This window comes from Lepidochelys kempii, chromosome 9 (assembly GCF_965140285.1).
Source record: "Lepidochelys kempii isolate rLepKem1 chromosome 9, rLepKem1.hap1, whole genome shotgun sequence".
Lineage (NCBI taxonomy): Eukaryota > Metazoa > Chordata > Testudines > Cheloniidae > Lepidochelys > Lepidochelys kempii.
The window spans coordinates 56,054,418-56,066,539 of NC_136388.1; the positions used below are offsets into that span (position 1 = coordinate 56,054,418).

Sequence of the window (12,122 nt, forward strand, 5' to 3'; positions counted from 1 at the left end):
GGCAGAGAGCAGAGTGGGGCTGTGTGAGGGGCATAGGGGCAGAGCGCAGGGCAGGGTTCTGTGAGGGACACAGGGGCAGCACAGAGGACGTAGGTGGGCATTTATGATGGGCACAGAAAGTGCATAAACAAGACTGTGTGATGGACACAGGGGTAGCACAGAGGGTGTTGGCTGGGGTGTTTGTGAGGGGCACAGGGGCAGAGCACAGGGCAACAGTGGGTGAGGGGCTGTCATAAATATAAAGGGAAGGGTAACCACCTTTCTATAAAATCCCTCCTGGCCAGAAGCAAAGTCCTTTTACCTGTAAAGGGTTAAGAAGCTCAGGTAACCTGACCCAAAATGACCAAAGAGGGGACAAGATACTTTCAAATCTGGAGGGGGGGTGGGAAGGCTTTTGTCTGTCTGTGTGATACCTTTGCCGGGAACAGATCAAGGATGCAACCCCTCCAACTCCTGTAAAGTTAGGAAGTAATCTAGCTAGAAAATGCATTAGGTTTCCTTTGTTTTGGCTTGTGAAATTCGCTGTGCTGGAGGAAATGTGTATTCCTGTTTTTGTGTCTTTTTGTCACTTAAGGTTTTGCCTAGAGGGATTCTCTATGTTTTGAATCTGACTGCCTGTAAGATTATCTTCCATTCTGATCTTACAGAGTTGTTCTCTTATCTTTTTTGGTTCTTCTAATAAAGGTCTGTTTTTTAAGAATCTGACTGGGTTTTTGGGGTCTTAAAAATCCAAGGCTGGTTCCTGCTCATCTTGTTTATTCTCAAGCGTCCCTAGGAAAGGGGGTGTAAGGGCTTGGGGGGATATTTTGGGGAAATAGAAACTCCAAGTGGCCCTTTCCCTTTTCTTTGTCTAAATCACTTGGTGGTGGCAGCTGTGACAAAGTTCCTGCTCTACCTTGGTGGGTCTTGCGCTTATTGGCGGATTTGCTCACCTTGGAGCTTCAAGGCAGCCCTCAGCTTGGCCATTTTTCTGAACCCACAGTCCAGGTCGACTCCTCCTGTGTCTGACCAGGCGGTGGGAGGTTTGGGGGGAACCCGGGCCCGCCCTCTACTCCGGGTTAAAGCCCAGGGCCCTGTGGAATGCAGCTGTCTAGAGTGCCTCCTGGAACAGCTACAACTCCCAGGGCTACTTCCCCATGGCCTCCTCCCAACACCTTCTTTATCTTCACCATAGGACCTTCCTTCTGGTGTCTGATAATGCTTGTACACCTCAGTCCTCCAACAGTCCACGTTCTCACTCTCAGCTCCTAGTGCCTCTCGCTCCCAGCTCCTCACATGCACACCACAAACTGAAGTGAGCTCCTTTTTAAAACCCAGGTGCCCTGATTAGCCTTCCTTAATTGATTCTAGCAGCTTCTTGATTGGCTGCAGGTGTTCTAATCAGCCTGTCTTAATTGTCTCCAGAAGGTTCCTGATTGTTCTGGAACCTTCCCTGTTACCTTATCCAGGGAAAAGGGACCTACTTAGCTTGGGGCTAATCTATCTGCCTTCTATTATTCTCCTATAGCCCCCTGGCCTGGGCTTTTCTTACTTTTTGCCCCCCTGCTTCAGCTTCCCCCCCCCCCCCCGCCCCTTGACCAGGCCAGACGCTTTTCCTTCGTTTCTGGTTTTTTTTTGCTGTTTTTCTGCTGCCGTTCGAGTGCTGGTCAGCTGCCAGCTAGCTGCCAGCCCCACAGCCCCCCACCACCGCCTGACCTCGGATGCTGCTCCAGCTGAAACCCCCTGGGGGGGACTGCCAACCCGCTCCCCGGAGGAGGAGAGTGGAAGCCCCTAGACCCAGCCGTTTGCTGTTTGTTTGTGGACCCGTACCCGGCCGAGAGAAAATTCTCTTATCTGTCCGGCATTCCACACAGCCCGGAAGAGAAGGCAGTCAACAGAAAAAACGCCCAGGGAAGCTACGAACCATCGTGGAGGGGGCCATAAGACTGAGTAACTTTTGAACTGTACTCTCGTGTGGGGGGAGGTTTTGACTGCATTTGTAGGGGCACAGGGGGTGTGGCATGGAGCTGCCCCTTGATCCATCGGTGCCCCCCGCAACACTACTACAACTGTCACAGCCCCTCCACCGTCTGTCCCTGCTGGCAACTTGCCATCTGCCTCTGTATTCAGCTGCTTGCCCTGATTCCACCGTCCAGACCAGAAACAACAGCCAACCAAACGAGACTCTTTGGACAAACGCGCGTGGGTTCACATGCCCTCCCCCCCACGACTGTCCACCCCACAGTTTGCCCCTACTACCTGACCCCAACTCCTGTTTCCTCCCCCTGTCCAGTCCGACCCATTTGCCCCCCACCGCCTGCAGCCCAACAGGGAGAAGTGGTTACCCTGTTTCTCCCTCCCCCCTCCTCTTTCTGGTGTCTCCCCATCTCTCCCTGCTCACGATGGTGGGGAATGAGAGGGGTGAGGCCCCTCTAACAACCTCAGTTGCCCCTCCCTCACCTACCCCCCCTGCCCAACCCCCAAGCCTCCCCTCCCACCACTGCTGCCAAAATACCTGCCATCGCCCTCGCTGGGGCATCGGCAGCCAGAGGCACCGGGGCGATTATTGCCACTGCTACTCCCACTGCCCCCCCAGATTCTATGAAAGCCCCTCTGTTAGCTGGAAAAGCCAGGGTGCGAAGAAGGGGAAGGGCCCTGCCACAACCACCAAGCCCTCCATGGCAGAGGCTGCCCCCACCTCTGTGGCCTTGTCATCGACCATGGCGTCCCTCCCCACTGTTCCCTCCACCAGCTCTGCAAGTGTCCCTCCCCTGGCCCCCAAGGTGTATGCCCGGGCGGTGGCAGCCCCGCCTCTGCCTGCCGCGTCGTCATCTCGCCCACCCACTGCCTCCACTACCATCAATAGCGGCTGAGGCCCCTTTCCCACCATGACCAGGAAGCATGGCATCCGTTGCCTCCTGGTGCCCGCCTCGCCCCACGTGGAGACATACGTGCAGGCATTGGCTAGGGTGGTAGGACCCACGGCTATTGTGGCGGCCTCCAAAATGTACGGGAAGGTCATCTTTTTCTTAGCATCGGAGGCTGCTGCCCAGGAGGTGGAGGAGAAGGGCCTGGCAGTAGGGGAGGTGTCTGTCCCCCTGGAGCCGCTAGAAGACCTGGGTGTCCGCCTCGTCCTGACCTCCGTCCCTCCTTTTCTACCCAATGCTGCCCTGTTACCCGCTCTCTCCACCTTGGGGAAACCCGTTTCTGTCATCAGCCCTCTCCCGTTGGGCTGCAAGGACCCCACCCTCCGTCACATCCTTTCGTTCCACCGGCAAGTGCAGCTTCTACCGCTGCCGGCGGCGTGTGACGGAGAGGCGCTCGAAGGGTCCTTCCTAGTCCCCTACCAGGGAGCCCGCTATCGGGTCTACTATTCCACAGGAGAGGCCCGGTGCTACCTCTGCCGATCAGCGGGGCATGTCCGAAGAGACTGCCTCTTGGCCCGGCGGGGAGGGGCACCCGAGACCCCTGAGACCTGGCAGGACATCGGCTCAGTCGTTGCCGATGGCCCTGGCCGCCCGACACCTGAAACCACCTCTCCTCCTGCTCAATCCACCGCTGCTTCTGCCCGGGCCCAAGAGACACCTCCCCTACAATGCCCAGATGAGCGAGGGAGCCCCGCCCTTGCTGTTAACAATCCAGCAGAGCCTATGGAGGACGGTGCAGCGAAGATATTACCAAGCATAGGAGAGGGCCTGCCCCAAGGAGAACCGCCCCCCCCATGCTGCCTCTCCGTTACCCCCCCCGAGCCCATGAACCATCGCCTCTGCCCCCCGACACGACCCCTGCTAACCAGCCCCCAGACAATGCTATGGAGGGCTGGACCCTAGTCCAGGGAAAGCGAGGCAAGTGGAAGGCTCGAGCTCCGCTGCACCCATCCGATGCAGAGGCCCCCCGGAAGACCAGGAAGGGAGGCACTGACACTGAGCCTTCCGCTACGCCCACGAGTGAGATCCAGCCGCCGGTGTCAGGAGGGGAAGACAAAATAGCACTGGAAGGTAGAATCTCCCCTCCACGGGAGACCCTCCCCTCCAAGACCCCTGAGGAAGCCCCTTCTGCCCGAATATCACCTGAACCCCCCGCGAACCCTGAAGCGACCGTCGTAGCGGGCGCCAGAGGGGAGACCCCCGGGGTGGCAGAAGACAACCTCTCCTCCATGTATGAGGAGATTGAGGCCCTAGGTTTGACCCCGGTCACCCAGGGAGAGAATGACCTACTGCCAGCTGGCCTCAATCTGGGCAACCTTACCCCAGTCCCCCTTTCCCCATGCTCCCTCCCCCAACCGCCTTCCCGGGTGAGCACCCTGCAGAAGGTGGTCCACCACTTGATGCCATGGCTGCCAAATCCACCACAGAGCCTGTGCCTAGCATCACTGGGAGCCCCCTCCACACCCCCTTAACCCTTGAATCTCTTCGGGAGGCACCACCTCTCAGCTGCTTGCCTCCCGAAGCCCAGAGCCTTGCCTCTGCCCCCACCCCGACCCCCACCCTGTCCCTGCCCAATCCACCTCCTCCTGCAATGGTATTGCCACCCCTGGGGTTATTTCTTTCCCGTTTTTTGCGGATCCCCCCAAGGAGCAGCCTTTGCATTTTCCTGCCGCGATCTATTAGGAGCTGCAATTTTCCCTCCGCCATCCCCTTCTACCCCAAGGCTTGAGACGGACCTAATAATTTTAGCCTGTCAGATGCTCCGTCTGTGGTCTGCACCCTGCCTGCCCACCTCAGCAGACCACGAGTCTGCACCAAGAGCCCCACCAGGGAATAACCCAGAAATCGCAACCCCACCCCCCCATGAGCTGTGAAAAGCGTTGCAAGAGTTTTTAGAAAATATCCGTGGCTTCCGCAACAGGGTTCAGCTAGCTCTCCAGCTATGGGGGGACTTTGATCAAATCCTCCAGGCCACAAGGGCCCTTATAAAGGAGGGTAAAGGGAAAGGAAGTCACGGTGCCGCAGCCTACGGGTGGGCCTGCAGCTTCCATGACAATTTACTCACTTACGGGATGGGTCACAGATTGTTACGCGACCCACCGGGGGCTGCGAACACCCCCGCCAACAAGGAACCCCCACCCCCCCAGCCCTCCGCATGACGCCTCTCATTATTGCAACTTTGAATACCAGGGGCTGTAGGATGGCTCTCTGCAGGTCCCAGGTGCTCTCTTACCTTCGGGAAGGGGGGGTACTCTGTGGTTCTCCTGCAGGAGACCCATACGGATCCGACCGACAAGGACAGCTGGCGGCTGGAGTGGGGGGCCGAGGTCTACTTCAGCCACTTCATGATTCGACAAGCTGGAGTGGCGACCCTGTTCTCCCCCAACCTATGGCCCGAGGTGCTAGGGATCACTGAGGCCGTGCCGGGCCACCTGCTGCATCTCTGAGTCCATATGGAGGGGCTCGTGGTCAACCTCATTAACATCTATGCCCCGACAACGAGCCCGAAGTGGCCGCAATTCTATCAGAAGCCCTCCGTCACATGCCCACCAATAAATCTCCGGGCATGGACGGGCTGACCGTGGAGTTCTACTGTGCGTTCTGGGACATCCTTGGCCAAGACCTGGCCACTGTCTGGGCCGAGTCTTTGCAGGGCGGGGTCCTCCCTCTTCCGTGCAGGCGAGCGGTGCTCGCCTTGTTGCCGAAGAAGGGGGACCTCTGTGATTTACAAAATTGGCGTCCCATCTCGCTCCTTAGCATGGACTACAAAATCGTAGCGAAAGCAATCTCACTGCGGCTAGGGTCCATGATGGCGGACGTGATCCACCCAGACCAGCCCTATACCATCCCGGGCTGCAGCATTTTTGATAACCTATTTCTAGTCCGAGACCTTTTGGAACTCGGGCGTAGAGACGGTCTGTCGTTCACCCTCCTGTCTCTTGATCAGGAGAAGGTGTTCGATAGAGTGGACCATGGGTACCTCCTGGGCACTCTGCAGGCTTTTGGATTCGGACCTCAGTTTGTGAGTTTTCTCCGGGTGCTGTACGCGTCCGTGGAGAGTCTGGTTAGGCTCAACTGGACCCTGACCGAACCGGTCAGCTTCAAGTGAGGAGTATGGCAGGGGTGCCCCCTCTCGGGCCAGCTGTACACTCTGGCGATCGAGCCCTTCCTCTGTCCCTCCGCAGGAGGTTGACAGGCTTGGTGCTGCGGGAGCCGGAGCTGCGGCTGGTCCTGTCGGCGTACGCCGATGACGTCCTCCTCGTGATCCAGGACCCGGGCGACTTGGCACGGGTGGAGGCTTGCCAGGCCATCTATTCGGCAGTCTCCTCCTCCAGAGTAACTGGGTCAAGAGCTCTGGCTTGGCGGTAGGGGACTGGCTACAGGTGAGCTCCCTCCCACCTGCCCTTCAGACCATCCGATGGAGCGTGGGTCCACTGCTCTACCTAGGCATTTACCTTTCTGCCACGCCCCCTTCTCCGCCAGAGAATTGGCAAAATTTAGAAGGCGGCGTGATAGAACGGCTCCAGAAATGGACGAGGCTACTCCGATGTCTCTCCCTCCAAGGGAGAGCACTGGTGCTTAACCAACTAGTCCTGTCCACGCTCTGGTACCGGCTCACCACCCTGGTCCCGGCCCCGGGTTTCCTGACCAACCTCTGGACATCGATTCTAGAGTTCTTTTGATCAGGAATGCACTGGGCCCCTGTTGGGGTTCTTCATCTACCCCTGAAGGAAGGAGGGCAGGGCCTGAAGTGTCTGCACACTCAGGTCCGCGTCTTCCACCTCCAGGCCCTGCAGAGGCTCCTTTATAGTGCAGGTAGTTCGACGTGGAGCATATTGGCGCATGCCTTCCTGTGCCGCTTCCAAGGGCTCCAATATGACCGGCACCTCTTTTATCTTTGTCCGAGAGGTTTTCTGCGAGACCTCTCCGGGCTGCCGGTCTTCTACCAGGACCTCCTCCGGACCCGGAAACTGTTTTCAATGACCAGGTCCATGGCGGCCACCATGAGAGCAGATCTCCTCGCGGAGCCCCTGCTACACAACCCCCAGCTCCGTGTGCAGGCGGCGGAGTCCCGCTCGGTGCACCAGAGTTTAGTCCTAGCGGAAGTCATGAGAGTCAGAGACCTCCTGGACTACGACCGGGGAGACTGGCTGGATCCCCTGACGCTGGCTCGGTGCATGGAGCTCTCCAGACCTCGTACCCCCCGGCGCATACTTCAGTAGGTGAAGGCTGCCTTGATATCTCAACCGAGCCCTGCGCGAGGGCGCACCCCACCCACCCTCTACCCCAGGCCCGCCGGACCTTTCAATTGGGCCCCTACCCCGTAGATCCCAACAAAACCCTCACCCTTTCACTGCGAGCCAGCTGCATGAACTGCAGCTGGTCAGCTTCCAAATTGCGCCACGGAAATATCTATACACACTCACGCTTCACACCCTTCATGCCCACACCCTGGTGTCCCACCCCGATACAAAGTGGCAGAACCTCCTGCCACCTTTGGAGGGTGAGCAACCCCAGTGGGCCAGCCTGAGGCCCATTGGGAACATTAGTTGGCGGCTTCTTCACGGAGCTGTGAGCACGGGCGTGTTTTTGACACGGTTCACCCCCATCCCGGATACTTGCCCTTTTTGCAATGTGAGGGAAACCCTGGTGCACGTATATGTAGAGTGTGCCAGGCTGCAGCCCCTTTTCCGCTCCTCACGAATATTTTATTAAGCTTTTGGCTACACTTTTCCCCTCACCTTTTTATCTACACACTCCCCATCCGTGGCCCCACAAAATCGCGAGATCTCCTGGTTAACCTCCTCCTAGCCCTAGCTAAAACAGCCATTTATAAAACCAGAGAGGGGAGGTTGGCTAATGAAGCGTCCTGCGATTGTAGGGCTGTTTTCCGATCCTCAGTACATTCACGTATCCGGGCGGAGTTCCTCTGGGCGGCATCCACCGACTCCCTTGACGCCTTCGAGGAGCGGTGGGCGCTGTCCGAGGTTCTCTGCTCAGTGACCCCGTCCGGTTCCCTCCGTCTGACCCTTTGATTGAGGGGAAGAGCGAGAGACCCCAGCCCCAACCATTGCCGCTGTGGATACCATTATCACCACCACCTAGGAGGGGCCCTTTCACACGTGCGTGTACGTGCCCCCCCCCCCCCCCAAAACTGCCCACCCCGCAGCCTTGCCCATCTTGTTGGGCACTCTCAGGAGAGGAATAGTTGGCAACACTGGGCGTGGCACTAGGTAACTCGAGGGGGTGGAAGACCATGAGTGTCGAAGAAGCCCCCCCGCTCTGGGCCCAGGCAAGCCTGAACACTTCTCTCTCCTGAAGGCTGCTGTGCTATACATTGCGTTTGCTTTTGTTTTGTTGCATAGTTTTGTTTTATTTTCTTTGGTGATTTGTGTAAGTGTGTTATGCAAATAAATTTTTTTCTGCTTCAAAAAAAAAAACTTACTCTCCTATAGCCACCTGGCCCGACCCTGTCACACAGCATACTATTCAAGAACAAGGCGAAATTTGTGCCTTGGGAAAGTTTTTAACCTAAATTGGTAAAAATAAGCTTAGAGGGTCTTTCATGCAGGTCCCCAAATCTGTACCCTAGAGTTCAGAGTGGGGACGGAACCCTGACAGGGGCACAGGGGCAGAGTGCAGGGAGGGGTTGTGTGAGGGGCACAGGAGCAGAGCACAGGGCGGGTGAGGGTGAGAGGCACAGGGCCAGAGCACAGGGCCGGGCTCTGAGAGGGGCACAGGGGCAGGGCAGAGGGCAGGGGTGTTTATGATGGGCACAGGGGCAGAGCACAGGGCTGGGTTGTGTGAGGGGCATAGGGGCAGCACAGAGGACGTAGGTGGGTGTTTATGATGGGCACAGGGGGTGCGTGGGTGGGGCTGTGTGATGGACACAGGGCTAGCATGGAGGGTGTAGTCTGGGGTGTTTGTGAGTGGCACAGGAGCAGAGCGCAGGGCGGGGTTGTGTGATGGGCACAGGGGCAAGGTGCAGGGCAGGGGTGGGTAAGGGGCACAGGGGCAGAGTGCAGGGTGGGGTTGTGTGATGGGCACAGGGCTAGCACGGAGGGTGTAGGCTGGGGTGCTTTTGAGGGGCAGAGTGCAGTGCTGGGTTGTGTGATGGGCACAGGGGCAGGGCACAGGGCAAGGGTGGCTGAGGGGCACAGGGGTAGCATGGAGGGTGTAGGCTGGGGTGTTTGTGAGGGGCACAGGGGCAGAGTGCACATGAGGTGAGTGCAGGTGCTGCAGTGGAGGCCATGGGCAGCATAAGGCCTGTTACCTGCAGGAGAAGGCAGTTGAGGTTGACCTTGTCCTGGGCAAGACCTTCAGTCAGAGCCCCCATCTTGGCCAGTGAGTCTCTCAGCTTGGAGTCTTCCGATCTCAGCTTGTTTATGGCTAGTTCTAGCTCAGCACTGTTGGCCTTGGCCTGGGGAGAAGGGAGACCTCAGCACTTAGACACTGTCTGGGAGTTTTCCAACCACAGTGAGGTAAAACCTTCCTTGCCCCAGAGATTCAGGATCCCCTGCTCCACCCTGGTGACGAACTGAGGTGAAGTGTGAGGAAGTCTCTGGGCTGGGTTCTGTGATACACGCTGGGGTTGAAGCACTGATATCAGCAGGGTTTGGGATGCTCTGAGCTCATCTGGTGGGAAGCCAGCGGTCAGGCTGCTACAGCTGCAGATACCCCTATGTGGTTCATAGGGAGTAGACCTGGGCAACCTGTGAGCCAAATCCCACAGTCCTTCCTCATTCAAAACTCCCACTGAACTCACCCAATGAGTGCCCAATGCCTCCTGCAACTTGTGTCCCCACAGCAGGGTACATCCCGACAGCACTGTTCAACCCCCAGTTCAGAGTGAGATGCTACAGCTTTCTGGTCTTTGCAAGGCTGTATTCGATACTAACAAGATTTGTTACCAGCTTCCCACTGTCACTGAGGAGCCTCGGAAATTCTCAGCCAGGCTACTGGCTACTGATGCATTAATGAGAATTCCTCCTGGGGGCTTGCCTCCCATGCCAGCTGTGCCACACTTGAACCCTACAGCTCATTCCACCCACAGACAAGACCAGCATGTGGGTGCTGGACTCTTTCGCTAGCCCGCCACTGTTACTAAGCGCCGTAAATTAGACCTGCAAATTCTTCCTGATGGACGCTTTGGGCAAGGTCCACTCTGCAGGGTCAGCTAGCAATCCAGCAGACTGCACCCCCATTGATGGGGCATGGCACTTTGGCCCCTGCAAAGGAATTGTTGACAGAGCTCTGTATGATATTACTCATTCACGGTTAGGACATTTTTAAAAATCTCTCCCACCCATTCTATCCTCCGTTTACTGCTAGTCGCTTTCCAGGATTTCCTAGAAGACTGAACACTATTGAGTGAGACAGGGAAACCTTCTTTACTGGGAAAAAAACATGTTCCCCAGTCTGGACATCCCCTGCCCCACTGAAGATGAAGTTTGGATCTGATATGGTTGTTGCAAGGCAGTGCTATTATTATGTGGCAAGTAATATACTAGTTTGGAAAAGTTAGTCCCTCTGAAAATGCTGCCTAACAGAATTTTTGGTGCGTGGATTTAGCTCTGGGCAGATCATTCTGCTATCCTCACAGGGATGGCTGCTGCTCAGTAGTTACTCACTGGAGCCCAGTTTAACACCCACTGACTTCAACAGGCATTGGGTCATGCCTATGGTGGCATGTTATTTCCAAGCAAAGAAATTAACTTGTAGTACATTTTCCATTTTGAAATATCAGCTCCTAATGATATCATGCCATGCACTGGCATCTCACCCCCCCCCCCCCGCCAGAGCCCTATCCTCCTAGCCCCTATGGCTGTGTGAGAAAATAATGCCAATGGGCAAGGACTTTGTGCCTCCGGCTTGCCATATGACTTAGCCGGTGTCACTCCTGCCTTCAGGCTGGAAGACTGGGTGGGATTCCAACTCAGCCTCAGTGACTTCAGAGTAGGGCAGGGTGAATAACGCATTATTCATTTTGTTTCCGAAAAATCAGAAAAAAAACATTGTTTTGGGTTGACCCGAAAATTTAATTTTTTGACAAAAATAAAAGTGGGGGGGGGGAATTCACTTTTGATCAAATGAAACATTTCATTTTGAACGTTCCACATTTTTTAATCTTTTAAAAATTCAACAAAATTTCTAAATGAAAACTCAATTCAAACAATCAAAATGTTTATTTTCAAAAATGCTGAAACTTTTGAATGTTGAAATTTCAACTTTTTCAAAAGGAAATTTTTCAGGCCTAAGCAATTCAGTGTCACTGACACAAATCTGCGAATCATTTTGGTGTCACCAAATCTGCATTTTTTGCTGAAACAAGTTTCAACCAAAAATACCTATCTGGTTCTACTTAGAAGCCCACATCTCACTGAAAGGCAATTGAACTCATGCTCCTAAAGTAGGTGCGTGGTTTTGAAAATCCCAGCTCCATGGATTCAGGTCTCCTATTTGGATTTGGGTTCATGGTCTCTGCTGATAATGCAGTTCAGACCCAGAGTGATGCTTCGCCGTCAGAGATGCTGTTGTTCATACCAGGTACATTAGCATTCTGTCAGTCAAGTTCTCATGGGCAGCCAGGTGGAAAGTAAGGATCCACTTGCATTTTCCCACTGAAGATGGGATCACAGATTGATGACCCCAGGCCCAGGGCTCTCTGGGTGATAAACTACTGACTGTTCTGTTTGCCTGCCAGCCACTACCTGGCAATAGGATCTAGCTCATCACTTCTAAGTACTTTGGAAAAAGCTGAGAAAGAACAGTGCTGTCTCTAAGGTGCCACAAGTACTCCTTTTCTTTTAACAGTGCTGTAGAAACCCAAACTCTGTCTCCCAGAGGAGGTGAACTGACAGGAGAAGTAGTGGTGAGGTAGATGAGGAAAAATGCCTTCAGTAAGGGAGCAGATTGGCCTGTAAGCTCATGAGAAAGCTGATTGCTAGCCAAGCTCCTAGGAGACCATCACCATTCTTACTTTAGACAGAGCACAGCTTACACCTTCCTTCTCATTCTCCAGCACGTCCTTCTCCAGAATGGCTTGGTTCAAGGACTCCTTTACTACCACCAGCTCCTTCTTCAAAGCTGAGGTCTTCTCTTCTAACTGTTCCAGGGTCCTCTGCCTGTAGGAGTCATGCAAAAGGGAGGAAAATGAATTAGGGCCTCATTTCTCTGCTGGCCTGCACTATTTGCCACGTGAGTGCCATGTGGCTG

At 55.3% G+C, this 12,122-nt stretch overlaps 1 protein-coding gene across 1 annotated transcript in view; it reads right to left on the reverse strand.

Moving 5' to 3' along the window:
- The window catches only part of CROCC2 (ciliary rootlet coiled-coil, rootletin family member 2), a 215,380-nt gene that overhangs the window by 127,657 nt on the left and 75,601 nt on the right, over positions 1–12,122 (reverse strand). The window contains exons 15-16 of the mRNA XM_078854217.1: positions 11,887–12,031; positions 9,181–9,327 (exon numbers count right to left, since the gene is read on the reverse strand). Coding sequence (XP_078710343.1) covers positions 9,181–9,327; positions 11,887–12,031 — 292 coding nt within the window. The remainder of the gene's footprint in view (positions 1–9,180; positions 9,328–11,886; positions 12,032–12,122) is intronic.